The sequence below is a fragment of the Triplophysa rosa genome, linkage group LG2 (genome assembly GCF_024868665.1).
Source record: "Triplophysa rosa linkage group LG2, Trosa_1v2, whole genome shotgun sequence".
Taxonomy (NCBI): domain Eukaryota; kingdom Metazoa; phylum Chordata; class Actinopteri; order Cypriniformes; family Nemacheilidae; genus Triplophysa; species Triplophysa rosa.
The window spans coordinates 7,080,712-7,099,057 of record NC_079891.1 but is presented as its reverse complement, the minus strand read 5'-3'; the positions used below and the strand labels follow the sequence as shown (position 1 = coordinate 7,099,057).

Here is an 18,346-nt window from a genome sequence, read left to right as displayed (position 1 = left end):
TTTTACTGACACAGACAGACTCAGTCTTATCCACCATGTATCAAAAAATGCTTTCTTTGCAGAAAGCAACAGGGAGCCCCCCCCCCCCCCCAACTGCAGGTAGCTAGTTAATGCACACTGTCGACACTATATGAGATTGTATGTTAAAATTACAGTATATTAGTATAATATACAGACAATAATGCTATTGTTTCTACACGTTTACCTTTGTTGGCATTCATAGTTCTTAAAATGATTACGCGGGTTTTAACCGTTGTGTTAAGTAGCCACACTTGTTTGGGATACTCTCTGGGGCAGCTATGGAGCCAAGTGATCAGTCAACGACTAATTGTTTTAGACAAACAGTTTTTCTCTTTGAGAGTGTAAGGGCGAGAATTTGTCTCTCTTAATTGGACGGAACAGAATTGAACAATAGGTTCCCGATTAAATGAGTTTTGCGCTTATGGTTTTAGAAAGAGAAGAAAAGAGGGGGGACTCTAATTATCAGCATGGACTTTGGAGATCCCGTTTGCCATTGTGCGCGGTTGTGCATAAGCTGTGTGGCCGGCAGGCAGACGACAGGCGCCGGACTCTGGACAAAGAACTGTCTGCTACTGGAGCTATGGCCTCTCTCTCTCTCTCTCTCTCTCTCTCTCTCTCTCTCTCTCTCTCTCTCTCTCTGAGAAACTTTATAAAGAATGTACACTGTCTGTTGCCCATTGCATGTCTCACTTCTACTGCATTATAATTAACAAAACATTTATAACATACTTGTTAATAAACCTTTGTTACCATATGTTTAGATAAATATTTTCTTTAGCCCTGAAGATGAATTGGTCCACCGAAAACTACATACCGGTGATCAACAGATGGTGCAGCTATACATCAGCTATCGCTGTAGGTCATGTTCTGCAGTTACATCACTTTAACTACACGCATGTTTTGCATTTTAGTAAGCACGGCAACATTGTTGATGTAGATAATTATAGACTTGGTTTTAAAGCACATATAGTTCTTGGGGATCAGTTGAATCTCAGAAAACTGGAAGTCAGAAAACTGGAAGTTCATTCATTTGATATCTAAACAATGCCAACAAGCTATTCAATATAAGCGCACTGATTAAATACAACGTCTACAGAAAATTTAATTTTCTATACGGCCTATTTGCTATATTTAGCCGCTTGATTGCAATTTCAAATGTTAATGCTCAGTCACTGATGTAAAAAGTGCGATTTACAAAAAAAGGAAGAAAGTAATTTCTACTGACAGTCCATTTATATATAGGTTAGAAGTACAAACGACATAATGACAACCTTCGTTTTATTTAAATTGACAGAATGCAAAAAAAAATTACCCGAAAATCCAGCACCAATATGTTTAAATAGATAGCTCTCCTATAAGAGAAAATGCAGCCTAACTTTATCAATGCAAGATTAGAAAGAAACCTGAGTTTTCCCTGCCTATGGACCGCTGTGTAATTATCAGGAAATGAAATTTGAAATGTACCTATCATCGGATATTTTGATTTACAGTGGCATGTCCTTCACGTATCTGGATATCACAAACATCCAGACACTTTCGGTTTCTGCTATCAAGCGCTATTGATAATATTCATATTTGTAAATGGGGGGGGGAAATATATATATATATATACATATATAAATGTAACAAATTAAGACCTAATAGTATTTACATACAAATATACAGTTTTAAATAAATTAAAATCAGTCTCCTTTAATCCATTTACGGTATTTACAAAACGTGTTTTACTTTTATTATAAATAATTAGAAAACAATGTCCCAGTTGCTTAAACGTCCACCATCCTCAGATGTTGTCAGAGATATAATTAATAGTCAGTTGAGAAATATAAGCCGAAAGGTGTAGGCCTAAAAATTGCGTGGATACATGAAACGGTGGGTGAGCATATGGTGAATAATCCATAAACGAGATAACGTAAATTCTGTCCATAAATTCGTTGCCAAAATTAAACACGTTTGACAGTCAGCATTAGGAAATCCGTAAATGTAACAGTTTCCCACGAAATCCAGACTGTGATACACTTGAAAAGGGATGTCGCAATGTCTGAGCCATCATTTGCCAATAGTCAAGATGTGTGTTATAGCATCGTGGTCACTTTGGTGAATCGTCACTTGGGGACATGTCTCTGCGTTTCTCCAATCCACTAACTAATCTTTGTATATTCTGCAGTTCGTTAATGGAATCCTTTACTGATGATTTTGGAGATCCTGAATTGTGGCAGCTTCCAGTTTTATGGCTTTGGTGCTCAGATATGGGACTGCCCTCTCTGCTGCCTGGTTTTGATGACTCTGACTCCGCATTCAGAGTATTTGGTAAACCGGTGATTAGCAAGCCCGGGCTCTGGGGAACAGATACTGGTATCTGATAGGGGCTGAATCGCAACCTTGGCCGCGTGCTGCTAAGAAAGGGGTTCCGACCAAGGGAGGACGCGGCACTGCCGGCAGGGAGAGCGGAAGCTGCTGCAGCTGCAGCCGCCATGTATGTGTACGGATAGGATAGCAGTCCCCCGAATGGTGGCATGGAGATGCCCTAAATGTAAAAGAAAGAACAATTATTTTAAAACGTTTCATATCAACGTGGATAAACAAATTTGGCTTACTAAAAATAACATGAGCCTATACATTACTATTGCGTAAAAAATGATATTATTTTCTTCGTATACTGTGATAGGCTAACTGAGACCAGTTTTAGTGCACCTTGCATTGTTGTTCTTTTGTTGCACATATTGATTCTATTGTTTCCCCTACTTTGTAAGTTATAGAAAGAAACACCCGCAAAACGTCACTTGCTTAGTAATACATTATTTTGGTAGGCCTACTTGATAAAACAGTTTAGTTAGTAATCAAATACATTTTCTCTTTTGGTTTAGGCTTGATTTCAAAAACGACATGAACAACATGAGAGTGAATAAATGATGTTAGGGTTAGGGTGATTCTTTTTTTTCTTCTAAAACTATACCTTTAAATAGTTAAGAAACAAATCTTTAATAAAATCTTTTTTATAGTGCTAATGCATATAAAGCAAATATCCTACCTGAGATGCAAGCATATGTTGCGACAATTGGAATGGGAAAGGGTAGGGTGAACTGGTACTTTGAGAGGAGAGGCTGCCATTCTCTAGTCCACTTACTCCAGACATAGAAGCTAACAAGTGTCCCATGCCCATAGTTGAGAATGCACTAGGAGCCATAGCAAACTGCCCAGGGTGAAATAAGAATGGTTGTCCCGTGCTCAGTGGGTTAAAGAAATGTTGATTGTGTAAACCAGAGAGGGCTAGACTTTGCAAGTGACTTGCACTAAAATGTGATGGGCTCTCTGTTTGAACCATCAGAGGTGACAACCCTTCTTTGACTGTTCGAAGGCCCACACAGTCACCATCTTTTTTTGAGGTATCTGATTCTTTCAAAGTTCTTCCATCCAACTTGTCCTTCTCCAGGTTTCTGATACTGAAATTTGAGTCATTTTCCTTCCTTGAATCCAAGTATTCGCCCTTTTTTTGTAGGTGTGATTTGTCCTTGACTCTATCTTCACAATGTGGGCTCAATGGTGATGGCGGTCCCTGGCCTGGACTACTAACTCTGATCGACCTGTCATCATGTTCTTCAAGTTCATGGTCACTTTCATTGCAGTCACCTGGAATATATAAATATGTTGAGCACATACACTTTTTTGATAAAATAGAAATAAAGGCGTAATTATGAATTGGTATTAACTCTCATTGATATTTATCACAGCAGCTTCTGTTTAATTACTCCTTTTGATTAAACTGGTAAAAGAAAAATATTTCCCACATTAATTCCTTTCTATGTGACTAATTTAATCTATGACACAATAAGTGGGATTTTTTATTAAATAGGATTCACAAAGCTTGAAGGAAAAATCCTAATAAGCTCTTAAATAATGCGTAATGACATTCAGATGATAAATGTGCAGTATCAATGCAACAAGACTTCCATCAAGCCATCACTTTTGGATACACAATCCTGCCAGGAGCGGCTGGGCAGCTATTTTTTGACAAAAAAGTAACACTATAATACAATTTATAAATGTTTGAGATTTACATTTTATTTGAAGAGTTACCAATACATTTAAGTTGGATCTAATAATTGATTTGCAAAATCCACACCTTGAACTACAACAGTCATGTTGGAAATTGGACAATGCAAACATTTTATCATATGAACAAACATCAAATATTAAATTAAATCAAAATCTGTTTACTTGTTTAATACATTAAAAATATTATCGATAAAACAGTAAAATAGTAGTCATAATTAAATTAAAAATTATCCCCAACATTTTTGCTTAACCTAAATTAAAACATAAATTAATAATAAATATACAATCTTATTATACATGAATAAAAAATGCATAATGAAAATGTTAATAAGAACCAAATCTGTTGAAATATTTGTCATTAAACATAGTATATACCTTGCCATCTTGTCAGCTCATTTAAATTTAGTGTACCCGCTGTATACTTTGTTAGAATAACTGAGATAAGTGGAATCTAGGCACATTATGCAATTGCATGTTTTTACACTTTTGTGTAGGTTTTATCGTGTTCATTGCATCCTGGTAAATGCAATGTAATACTGATGCACTAAAAATAGTCATGGGCAATAGTAATAGTATTCCTGTAAAATACGCACAGGAAACCTGTTACGTCTTTGCACTAAATACTGAAAGGTTCATAGAACACGGTCATGTTTGGTTTTACCTCTGGATATGTTGAATTTAAGAGGACTTGTTACTGGTCCATTTGGCGAGTGAACTGAATCCCTCATTGTAGTTTGTTCGCAAGATGAGTCGTCTGAATCTCCTCCATCTCTATCCACTTTGCCTTGATCATCATACATGCGCATTGACGGCAGACCCAGTTGTTTTCTACAAAACAACTTACAATTACTTTACCGTCATAACTACAACAATTAAAAACATAGCCTATGCATAGTCAATGATTTAAAATATACATCGGTCAAAAATACCTTTTTTCTCTTCTTCCATTTCCCGTATCTCTAAATCCTTTTGCGAATGGATTATGATCGATTTTCAGTTGTGTGATCTAGCCGAAAAGTGAAAATACGTTAATTACATTTCAACATTTTCCTGCAGGCTGTAACCTACTCCAAATGTCAGGGTTTAAACTCTGCAACTGATTCAACTGTTAGGTCAACATCAATGTCTTGATGATTCAAAACGATAAGACAATTACATTTGTAATAGAAATCAAAGTTTACCCAAGTTAAATAGACACAATACATAATACTTTGAATTACATTTGTCGAAATACAGTGTAGCGTCAGTGCTACAAGTAACAAGCGAGTAGGCTCAGTGTTCCTATGAGCGGCCTGTACATTTTATTAGTAGGGCCACCATACACAGTCTACTGCCATGCCAATGCACTTGAGCAACAGGCAAAAACGTAAAGGACTAAGATTAAAAAAATAACTAAAACAAACTAGTTACTACCGAGTCCTCTCTTTTGCTTTAACAAAAATAAAATAGAAAATTTTAAAGGCAAATAGAATATTTGACGGCAAATTAATTTTCTTAAATAACTAAACAGACGGCAAAACAATCTTTAAAAACTATCTAAAGCCCCTGAAATAAATACGTTGAACGCAAGCTAAATATAACGGTCAAAATAATAATAATCAAACATTAAAAAACGTTATTTCTAGTAACTTACCTTGTCATTCTGATATGCGGTGACGGCTATAAAATCCGTTTCAGGAAATACATATGTCCTGAACGTGCTGTATGGGAGTTTCAGAATATCGTTGGCTCGAACGATATGAAACCTCGGCTGGTACTTGTGCATTGAATTCAGAATGGTCTGAAAACATTAAAACAGTGTTATTGATAAGGCTAACTTGTTTTATCAAAAACTAACAGTAGGTTGTTTTAATGACAGAATGAAAATAATAATGCCCTGTGGCATTTGATGGTAAGGTAGCCGCTCTCCAAGTCTTTCGTTCTTCATTTAGGCAGTAAAACACTTTCTCTCAATTCACCTTAAAACATTGCCCTCTAACGCTTATAAAATGTCCATAAACTTTTCGAAACCACCTTTAATAACCTTATAGTCCAACTATATTTTATTATATATGCATCTACCCCCGAATGGAGCAATCCCCCTCTGACTTATTTCTAAACAAAAACGCACTTACGTAAAGTACTTGTATTACTGAATTAAACACTGCATATGGTAACTTACAAAGCCATGTTTATCCGAAATATTGTTAGTCAGTTTGAGTTTATTGAACGCAACAGGCTTTGCCATCCACTGTTCACCCGTGGCAGGGCTATCCGGGTGAATGTACATTCGTTTGGGCATCTCCGGATCGGCCTTTCCTGCAACGATCCATCGAGAGTTGTGAAATTTGTATCGACAGTCGTCTGCTGCAACAATATCCATCAAAAGTATATATTTTGCTTTTTTGTCCAGGCCGTTCACGCGCACTTTAAAAGGAGGAAACATTCTCCTGTGGATGGAACAAACAGACATAAAATTATGTGGCTGGAGTCAAATTTCTTCTTTGGAATATTTTATTTGACATTCCAAATGAAATTAGACAACAAGAAATAACGTTCGGCTAAAGTTTCAGTCATTTATCGACAAGAAATTCCTGTCCACCTCACTTGCCACAGTGAAAAAAAACCACACAACCACATTCGTGAAGGACAATTTCCTTGCAAAATAGTTCATATTTTTTCTGAATATATTTTAAGTCATAAGACATTTAAACTTTTATTCTTTTCATTCTTCTTCGTTGGCAATAATTAGGACGTATCATTTTATTTGATTTTTAAGACGTCAAAGTGCGGCGCCTCTTAGTGCATTTACTACCTATTCATGAACTTACGACATTTATGATACAGTTTTAAAACAGAGACAATCTGGTTGTGAATCAGATATTTAATGTAGGCTATCATAGGCTTTTGACTCCGTTAGTAGCCATGGAGCATTCGATGTAATTTGATCCATCTAAAATATAATTCCTATTATAATGTATCTAAATTTTAGCTGTAAACACTTCCAAGTCCATTGATTTTAAATAAAATTGTAATTTCTGTGCTAAAATAGACTTTTTTCGTTTTGATGAAGCAAATGCATAAACATCGTAAAAAGTTAAACCTCCTAAAAAAGGCATTACCTTCCCGATTTTGTGATGACCATTTCGGTTCCAATTTTGTGGAATTGATCCCAAAGCTCTTTAGCCTCTAATGTTACTTTAGGATCGTCTTCAACATCCTCTTCAGGCTCTATGTTTTTGAAGGAGCGGAGATGAGCCGCTTGGTGGTGATGACCCAGCGCCGCGTGCAATCCAGCCTCTGCCGCGCTGGAGAGCGCATGATCCGCCAGCGGTTTACTCAGACCCGGCGGCAAAGTGAGAGCTGGGTAGAAGGAGGGTTGAGCCGCAGCAAGGAAAGCTGACATAGGGAAGTCGACCGGCCTGTGCGCGTGAAAAGGGTGATAAGCCATAGCGTTCGCTGAAAAAACTGGATCTCTCATCGGTGCATCCAAAGAGCCAGATGAAACTGTAATATTCTGAAATAACTTCGCCTGTAACTCGCGTAAGTCCGACGGACTGTCGCCCTCTCGCAGCTGATAGAAAGGACTGTTTCGCTAGTGCAAAAAAGACCGGTGGCTTAATTTCACTCCCGCTAAAGATGCTCCGATTCCAGTACAGTTGTAATATCCTTCAAAAGAGCAACATTGACACCTCTGTGGAGATATACACTTTTCCTTGTGTCCAAGTCACTATAGGAACTAAAACACCTCCGACAACAAGGATGAGGTCGTGAGCGGAATTGGAAGGTCCTTCCCTGGCCACTGTGTAACTCTGTCTGTCTTACATGCCCCTTCTTACTGGATTCTCGCACTAATGAACCAAGCCGTCTTGATTGCAGATTTTACGCATTCTGGACCAATTGTGGAGCTCCATAGGCGTGGTTTTGACAGCTCCAGCCAAGATCGTGAAAGGGGGGTTGGCCAGAAGGTGTCGGAAGCATTTGCAGTAAGAAAACATGTCAACAGAATAAAATATTAACCAATGACAGAGTAGAGCACTGAAGATCCCACCCCCAAACGCATAACCTAACAGAATGGTCATCTGGATGTGTGCAGCCGGGTGAGCTTCTCCCCGGCTTGTGTTTTTATGTTTCGTCAGTTTTATCCGTGTGCTTTCTCTATGCTTCCATCCTAGATTATAGACATTGAATTTTGAAGTTATATAACTACCGAACCGTAATGCATAATAAATGAACGCTATTTTAGCTATTTCAGTAGCCTACGCTAAAATAGGAACCATATACAAATACCGACAGTAGTTATAACAATAAATGTAATTTATCATAACTATAAGCGGATACCTTTGTTTAGTGATTTGAAACCGTTCGATTTATGCATTTTACTGAAAATTGAGTTTTATTTTTTTACAAACCAGTAATAGCAGAATGCATTTTAAACTAAATAGAAGATAGACTAGCCTACACGGCCGATTTCTTTTCGACTAGAGAATCTGATGTTCAGTTTACGGATTGCTTATGGGTAGCCTACACGACTTTTCGAGTATAACCTACCAAAAACTATACATAAAAACTAATAATACCGTGTGTCTTATGTATGTTTTCGATAGTTCACAGAACTGTTCAGGAGTAGGTTATTTTAAATCGGCCGACAGGGTACAGCAGAGCAACAAGCTAAAGCGCTATAAGCAGTCGTGTACCTTTAAGAGGCTCGTCAACAGATCCTTGATTAAGAGGGACTCCGTTTCTTAAAGAGCGCTTGGCGCCAGTCGGCTGGAGTCCCACAATAAGAACCTACTCCTGTCAATTCATATTTGGTCTCAAATTATCAAACAGCCTGCACCCATCCACCCAATGTTCTCAAAAGAGTCGAGAAAAATGCAAAGAAATTATTTTACTTGTGCCAGTTTATTTCCGCAAAATAAAGCCAGTGATAGTACAATGATCAAATGTTTACCTCGTGTTTTTGAATCGATGTCTATTCAATTTTAAGTCAAGTGTTGTATGGTTAAAACAATGAATGATTACAGGATCTTACACATTGCATTCAAACCCGCTCGGTGTCACTAAGAATTGCCTTTAATTCCTTATCATTTAACTCTTTTTACGTGGACATATCCTGAATTTAGTCCTCAGAAATGACCTCCTACCCAAGAGCACAAAACACGGCTGTAGTGGGAGGGAGACAGGTTACTGCTGACTTAATACCGTCAGAAATGAAGTCGCTCTTCGGGCTTGAAGTTATGACATTGCAAGCAGCTCGAGGTCTGTTGTAATTCATGCTTCCCGACAGTTATGGGTGAATCTAGATCTTCGGTCACGGGTGTATGAAAACATATCTTACAACAGGAGGACGTCAAATGAATGTGTTGGATAATCCTGTATCGACATTAACAACCCGCATGTTACTCTTTGGTAAGAGCTCTTACTTTTATTATGTGGTCAACAAGTTTCGAAAGTTAGAATAAAGGAACGCAAGTTCAATTTGAATTGTTTACACGATTTATGTAAATGTAGACCAATCTCTAAGATTTAAGAACAGCGTTGATTTGACTTCCTACATAGCCTATTAAATAAAACCTTAATATGATATTGAACCGAAGCTGATTTATTATTCATATTTATTGTGTAATGTGTCTGCTTGTACATATAGTGTTAATGGGGGACTTTCGAATTGTTGGTATAGTTATATTGTAATCTCATTTTAAAAATAATCGTGATTTATTTATTCATTTTGTTTGTGTGTGTTTATAGGCCTCGAACTACATAACAACATAATTAAATAAATATATTTCTTACATGAATGACCCTAAGCATTATTGTCTGCTCGAGTTTGATGATGGGAGTAAATCATATACACAAAATCGAAAGTGTTGTCACATTAAATTAGTAGTAACCATATAGTCTAAAACAGAAAGGTGGAGAGGCTTGCAGATTAGCCGCACATGCTGGCGCAAGATAATCACCATGTATATATTCATCAAGGTAATTAACTAAGATCCATATGGTACTGCGAGTTATTTATGTTTTGTTCTAGAAAATGTACGCTAAAATCTTATCTACCACAAAATTGTCTGTGCTGTTTTTTGCAGGTGCTTTTGAAAGGGCGTATCAAACGTTCTCTAATAGTTCTGTTCTCCCAAACCTTTAAGACACTATTTTGGGCTTTTAGTGTAGCTGAACTGGGCAAAATGCGAACAATCAAAATATAGGAAATTATTTAGCATCTATTCGATATAGACTGTTCTGTTAAATTTGTGAAAAACAAAAAGGTTGTGCAAGGCTAAGTAGTAAGTAATCAACATGTCACCCAAAAAATGTTGTATTTATCCTGTGGATCAGGTTCTTGGAGCCTGACCGTTTAAGATATGTCAAAGTTTTTCATATTTCTCCAGATCAAGAGCAGCCCAAAGCTTCAGGTGTATATTTTATCAGCACATGAACGTCTGTTACGTGTAAAATTTTACAAGATGTTTTAAAAGCCAAACTGGACGGAATTTATCCATGATTTAAAAACAGCTCTGTGTTGATTCCACGTGACATCAAAAACGAAAGAATAGACCTTCTATTAAAATTATTGTATCAGCATGGCTGAGCAAGGTGTACACTATTTGGTGCGCAACAGTAGATCATGCTGCTAAATTACCTTATGAACTTTTAAACTTTTGGGCTAACGAGTTCGCAATGTAGCCTCTAAATCTGTCTCACTGACACAGCTGGTTAGCTACACTCAATACTACTTAAGGAGTAATATGATTTTTAGACAATCAAAAGATACAATTATTTTAAAGATAAATGTATATACGTTAAATATTTGCAGGTGGAGATTGTTGTGTTGGATCAACATAAGATGTGAAAATATATTAAATGCATGCAAAAGACTGTGAATAATGTGTGTTGGTTTGATCTGTATGTCTGTATATAAGCAAGCCTTACGCATGGCGTTAAATGTACAAACAATGAACTTTGTGAACATTGCAACAAAATTTGTTGCTAATATTTAGATTTACCATTGCTATATTTTCTACCAGTGCTATTTTTACTTTCGTAACAGGTCAGAGTAAGTTTGTGAAAACTAAGCTGCATGCCTTCCATAAATAATATTATGCAGTAATGTACTATACATTACTGCATAATATTATTTATGGAAGGCATGCAGCTTAGTTTTCACATTGCTTAAAAAATACAAAACTCGTTGTTCATTCTGTTATTTCGGAGTGGCTAATGCACGAAAGCATTTACAAGCACCACGGCTTAATGAGTGTTTCATCAATTAATCATTAAGTGTCTTTAGTTTAGCTGACAATTTCATATCAATAAGCGATATACAGAATCGAAGATATATTGAGATCGAGTGCTCAAAATATTTTACACACACAAAAAGTCGTGTATTGACATTTTTTTCATAATTAATGGTCTGTTGAAATGTGTAGTCTTATAAATTCGTGTAGTCTTGTCGAAACGTTCTCCTGCTTATTCCTCAATAAATTGCTACTATTTGTTCTCAAATATTTGAACGGAATTCTGTTTCATGCACGAGAAAAAAAATCAATTCTACAACTATTCTAAAATGTGTTATTTGACTTGTATGGGGCATTATTCAGGCTTCAAGCATATAGAAGCTAACAAGCTATTTGAAAAAAAATACTTTATTGATATTTTCATTATTATTATTATTACTATTATTAAAATACTTAGAGTTCAATGTTTAAAAAACTACTTCTGGTCTACTTAAAGCATTTAAAAAATCTTACAAGCAGTCACACCTGTTGACTTACAGATTAAATGCAAATGCATGCAATTCATGTAGGCCTACACTAAAATGTGTGTATATGTTTGCTTTTGAATCATTGTTTACTGCGAAACAAATATCCATATAATCCATATTATCTTCTCCACATACAAATAACTTGCATTTAAAAGACAATTAACTTACGTTTTTATTTGTGGGGAAATATCATCCATCTTTAAGTCATGTCAACAGTTCAGCCATGGCCCATTAGAGCTTTTGGTAATATAGAGCCAATGTAATATAGTATACTGTAATAGTACTATTTAGTGTGAGGCATCTATTTTTTTCTTTTTAAACAAATGCTTTCATTTCATTAATACTAGAAATGATGATTCTTGCCTTTAAATTCATATTCATTTTTCTGGTAATTTACTTAACTTAGTCTTCATTTGTTGGCAAGAATAAAAAACATGTTTGGGATACCTTATAAAGGTCATTCTTGCAACCAGCCTCTGGGATGAGATTCACCACTGATCAAAGGCTGGTGGGAGTGTGGGGGAGAGTCAGCTCTCTTCTGGGTTGGATTGTGTAGTGAATGTATTAACTTCACAGGTCATGTCTCCCCACAGGACTACACCTCTCAGTGGAATGTTGTAGATCTAATATTTTATTTAACAAATATCTGAAAAACTGGCTAGTTAATACAAACACAGGTATCTTAGCCCAAGTTAGTTTGTGAGATTGGGAGGGTTTAAAGGGAGACCTGATTGGATGCTGATTGTATATGTGGCCATATTTTCCAACCAATGTTACACTTTAGGAACTATCTGCTTATGTTTCTTTTTGTTGAGCTTAATGTACACACGCTCGCTGCCTCTCTGTGCATAGACTGCAGGCATAGGACAGTACACGTCTTGGCTAAGTGATCTCAGAGGTCCCACACAAGAGGAATGGCTCCCTGGATACCGGGAGTAATAACTCGTAATTAAAGCCATACGATGAGTTGAGTTGAGGGGTGGGGAGGACAGGTTATGGGACATTACTTGCACCTCGTCTCTTCTCTTCTCTGCCTGGCAAGTAAGTCTATTTGTTTTGTTTTACAGTTCAACACCAGCATATAACTGTTCTTCTTCCGGAATGCCGCTAATAAACTGTACAGTGATTCTTTAAAGACACCATGAGGAAAACAGAGAAAGAGAATCAAAGAGACACACAGATAAGAAGAATGAAGAATGCGAGAGGTGTTCTGCATTTTTTCTTACCCACTACATTCAGCCATACCCTCAACCCCTGAATGACCAGCTCCATCTTCAGCAACATCAGAGGAGCGAGCAAGCAGGAAGGGGACCATCAATCTCGGCTGCTTTCACCTCTCCGGTCACAGTCCACACCTGGGACACATTCAACATTATGTTAGGTCACCCTGGGCTCTGATGGAGTCATTGCAAGGTCAAAACTGTAAAGTAGAAATCCCATTCAAACACGTATAAAGCTCTAAGATTAACTTTATTTCTCACATGGCAGCTCAGATTGCACAGAAAAGGTTGGCCTGGTATGATGAGCAGTTAACATGTAGTAAAGTGATTGCAGGTTAAATGTGACACATAATGAGGTGACCTCTATGATTGGCCAGAGACAATGAAAAAAAGGGATCACATACAGTTCACAGTGTCAGTTCTGACAAGACAAGACAATGTTTCAACAAGTAAAAAATGACCCCACATTTTTGATTTATATTTAAGTTAATATACTAACCTTGCTGCATTGAATTTGCCATGCAAAACTAAAAAGAATTCCGTAAAAAAATGTGCACTGTAATAAATCTGCATCCTATTCCTTTGATATATTACGTTTTGTTCACAATTACTAAAACACATTTCTTAATACCTCTGCCCACTCTCAAATGTAAGCATTTGAATTAAATCTTCAGACTTCAAGCACAAACTCTTTGAATAAACTAGCAAAATTAATCTTAAAAAAATTGTGTGTGAAAAATTCAGATCATACACACATAGACTTTATACATTTTACAGAGCATGAAGAACACAGTGATGATGCCTTAAGCTGTAAGGAAAATTTCTTGCGCATATAAATACATGAGCATTTACTGTAAAAAGTATAGTATTCCCAATCTACTTATACTACTGAATTTACAGCCAGAGAAAAAATTAAGAGATTTCATTTAAGCAGCATTTCTATAAGTATTGTGGCCATTCCAGTTCAGTGTCTGTTGAATTTCAACAAAATCAAACCTCAGGAAGCACTCAACAGCCATGTGAAAGACTTACAGCATGAAAAGACACATGAAGCCGTGCTAAAAAAGATCACATCATTTCACAAAAAATGTTATCATATAAAAAAATATTTTGGATATTTTCCTTTACATGTAAAAATATTACTGTTGTATTGCTTAAACATAAATATTAACTTTCTTTGCAGTATTTGAGGTCAGAAAAAACCACAGATTATCTTTTCCATAATTTTGACATGTTTCTCCAGTGAAATGCAAATAGAAACGATATCTTTATTTGAAATTTGGGAGAAACATTTTTGGGAGAAAACTAAAATAATAATTTGATCTAAATACCAACCTATATTTTAAAGTCAGAAAAAATGGTTTTGAAATGGTGTCAACACAGCTATATATACAGCACATAATACTTTGAATGTCTGTATTCTTAACAATTGCATACTCTAAAACTACAGTACACAAACTGCAAACACTGGCCAAAAAACATCCACACGACAGACAACACGGTCCCTTGCAAGGCAACGGAGAATAAACCTACATGTGTGCTAGCTAGAGCCATTCATGACAACACTGATATCACCACAGACTAGTTCCATTGCCTGTAAGGTCTTGTGCTTCCATGCGCTATTGTCCTTTGTCCATCATCTCTTACACATTACTTTAACTTTAAGAGTGTTTCCATTCATGAGAATGTTTTATGAATTTTGCAAAAAATGGAAGAGGTTTGGTGTCTAACTGATTAAGTATGGAGTTTAGTGTTTTAGAAGAATTTAGAAAACAATACATAGCTTAAAAGTGTCATGAACTGATTTTTTTTCTCAGAGGTCCACTAATCATGTTAGCAAGATTTTTAGATAAAAACATTACCATTTAGAAAAAATATTTAATATCCTGACCCTCTCTTTGAAAGAGGCGGTTGTGATAGATGTGTTGCATTCAAAACTTGAAAGTAAGTAAACGATTACTGTTTAGCTCAGTAATGTAAGTTAACTGGAAACTGAGAGGACGTTTACACTATGCCGTTTTCAACTGAAAACGTTTTTTTTTTATGTGTCCTGGCCGTTCGTTACACTACAATGGCGTTTTGGGGGACTGTTAACGTTTGTTAAGGGGTCTAAGTTTTGAGCAGGGCGCCGTTATCGTCTCACTCTTGAGCATACCCAAAACAATATGGCGGCCTCCGGTACTCTGTGCTGGTTCTGCTGGACACGTATTAACGTTTCTCCAGCAAAAGGTGGATTTGCTGCAGCACTAAAACCAGTGGAGATACATTATTTACATTCGCCAGACTTAAACACACGTACTCTGAAAACATTTTCAGTTTTTCATCATGTAAAAGTACTCTGAAATTACCCTATCATTTACTCACCCTCCTGCCATTAGGTATCGTTTAAAATATAAATGACTTGTTTAAAAACTAGTTCACAATGAAATGAACAGTCTTACTGATCAACAACTTTAAAATAAAGTTAATAACAAAGAACACTGAAGCATCTCTATAGTTTTATTGCTTAAGTAAAATTTGGTAATTTTCTCTTGTATTTCATCACGTCCTCCTACATGCTAACAGACACATTGGTGGGAGGAGCTAAACAGACAATGTATAAGCATTACTCTGCAGATGCAGTTTTCCACTCACTGTGACGTCATACTGAGACAAAATCCGACACAAAGTGTTTTGGAGGCTTTAGGAAAGTTAAGAAATTCATAGTATGGAAACTTACAGAATGTGTCATAGTACATAATGACCACAGATTTGAAAAGGATAAAAAAAATGTGATTCCTCACCCCTGTAATGCAAACATGCATTATCGCAACTAAGCAAACTGACACTTGTATTTGCATGTGGTGTGTGGTGTTTAGTCGTAATCTGCAATGATATCACTTTCTCCTCCATAGATCAGGACCGGTACCACTCTGAGCCCCAGCTCTCCCTGGAATGTGAGTGTGGTTCATTACTCTAAAAGACTTAAGCTGATGAACTCCTCTAAAGACCTAAAAGACTTTCTTGTGTGGCCTAATGCACCCACATTGTGAGACTTTTCAGACATTGGATTGAAGCTATTTTCTCACTTCACCGAATTCCCATCGGTCTGCTGCGTTAAAGCTTAAACTGACGAAGCATTAAAATTTCAACCACAACTCACTTAGACAATTTGTAAAACTATACAATAATTGCTTACAAACAGAGCTGTAGAGAATCCAAACAACAGTTTGGCAACACAAACGTGCAATGCACTTTGTCTAATTTTATCCTTGTGCTGTTCATCTAAATGTGCCTATGTAAACCAGAACACATTGTGAACAATGCTACACTAGAATACACAAATACATTCTGGCTTCAGAGTGTTCTGGTGAATAGCTATAATCCTCTTACATTTTCTGGTCTCACTTTCGGCCATGTACAGGCAGATATAAATCCGGCAACTTTCACATGATGTCAAAATGACTTTGCTGTTTGTGAAGCTGAGTCCTCGCAACATAGACAGCACAGCATATATAACCATTACAGTGTCTGTACTTCTCAATGTGCTGATGTTCTATTAAAGCATCATCCACTTTAGTTCTACAACTAATCGCACCTAAACAGGTAGATCTGGTCTAAGATCAGATGTGTACCGTTAACACAGCCCCCTCTGATTCAGAACACATTGCAATAACCAAAAGTGCCACAGTGATAGAGATACATGGAGGGCGACACAAGGCTCAGAAACTGAGCCTGAGATCAAAGGGAAACACAGGAGGCTCTTAATCAGTGAGCTGGACGTCAGTGTCAAATGTGAGTGAGAGGGACTCAGGATCGACTCTCGACTTACCCCATCTCAGCTTGGGTCATCCTCAGCAACAACTCACTTCCACATGCCCCTCTGTTTCCTCTGCCCCTCCTCCTTTTTCTGATTTGTCATGTTGTTTAAAGTATAATCCCACTATGGTGCCCCAGCTGTGTCTGGTTAGTTCTTGCACGTCAAAATAGCCCTTTGTGGATCACGCCACAGGAAGAAGAATCGAGCACAAGCGCTTCAATCCCATATTTTCCAATCAGGCGCCATTAGACAGGGCAAATCTATGAGACATCCTCACCTCCAGTGCCCCACAGCCTGATCAGTGACTTGTAGCATGGGGTTATATTACAGGCTCATTATACAGAGTAGAAAATGTCCATCTGTCACATTAGTATTTGTCCATGTGGCTAGTGCAAAAAAATCTGGTGCAATACCATAACGTTTAATACATTATACACTGTAAAAAATGATTTGTTGTTTTTTGTTGTTTCAACTTAAAAAAATAAGTTACCTTGTTGCCTTCAAATTTTAAGTTAGTTCAACTTAAAAATATTAGTCAACACAACGAGTTTGCAACAAATTCATTAAGTGAACTAATATTTTTAAGTTGAACTAACTTAAAATTTGAAGGCAACCAGGTAACTTATTTTTTTAAGTTGAAACAACAAGAAACAACAAATCATTTTTTACAGTGTATAGATAAATGTGTGTAATTTCTGTGCCTCTACACTTTTCAATTTAGTGTTTGGTCAAAAAGGGACAAACTCGACAACTGGGTTTGATCCAACCCCAGTTGTTAATAGAGCCCAGCATTTTGCTTTGAAACAAGGCAGCAAAAGGTTAATTTATTAAGGGTTAGATTTGTTCCGTTTTGACCCAACGCTGGAGCGTAGCATCACTAAATTGCCCATTATACAGTGTTATATACCACACCATACACACTTATGTGACAAAGTTATCAAATGATTATTATTTTTGACATATTTTATGCCGCCGCTTTGACAAGCACTAAACAGAATCCAATCTAGTAGTAGAACCAGCAGAGGGGGTCTCGTGCTGAGCTGTTTTGAATAATGTTTGACATCTTTACACATTTACCCCTCCTTGTCTACAATGATTGGCCACATTTGAGAACTATTTCCTTGATCATGTGGGCATGGCTTTCCCATCAGGCACCAATCACAAACTGAAAACAGATACAGCTCATAGTACTTGTTGGGAAGAGGGGAATCATTAATGAGGCTGGTGGCATGGAGCATTGTTATCATTAAATACACTTCCAGACATTGCAGGTGGAAGTGGAGGAAGTCCAGAGTGCACAACTAGAGCCGCTTTCAATTACGCCTTAATGAAAACCCTTCTACAGTGTGGCTGAAGCCTGGGGCAGGGGAGACCTGCGCTGCTTAGCTTTGAGTCAAACCAGAGACCCTGGCTAAATATCTTGTTTCCAAATCAGCCCATGAGCTCAGTACCACTGAACTGAGATCAGATCAGATATGTTACATTTCTGGCTGTCAAAGTTCACAT

At 37.0% G+C, this 18,346-nt stretch overlaps 1 protein-coding gene across 1 annotated transcript; it reads right to left on the bottom strand.

Moving 5' to 3' along the window:
• Positions 1–1,235: 1,235 nt before the first annotated feature.
• On the bottom strand, positions 1,236–7,923 carry tbx2a (T-box transcription factor 2a). The gene is made up of 7 exons (XM_057328103.1): positions 7,179–7,923; positions 6,239–6,506; positions 5,711–5,857; positions 5,007–5,083; positions 4,739–4,905; positions 3,053–3,651; positions 1,236–2,548 (listed from the first exon to the last, which is right to left on the bottom strand). The coding sequence occupies exons 1-7, from the start codon at positions 7,535–7,537 to the stop codon at positions 2,111–2,113; spliced, it is 2,055 nt and encodes a 684-aa protein (XP_057184086.1). The 5' UTR covers positions 7,538–7,923; the 3' UTR covers positions 1,236–2,110.
• Positions 7,924–18,346: the final 10,423 nt, after the last annotated feature.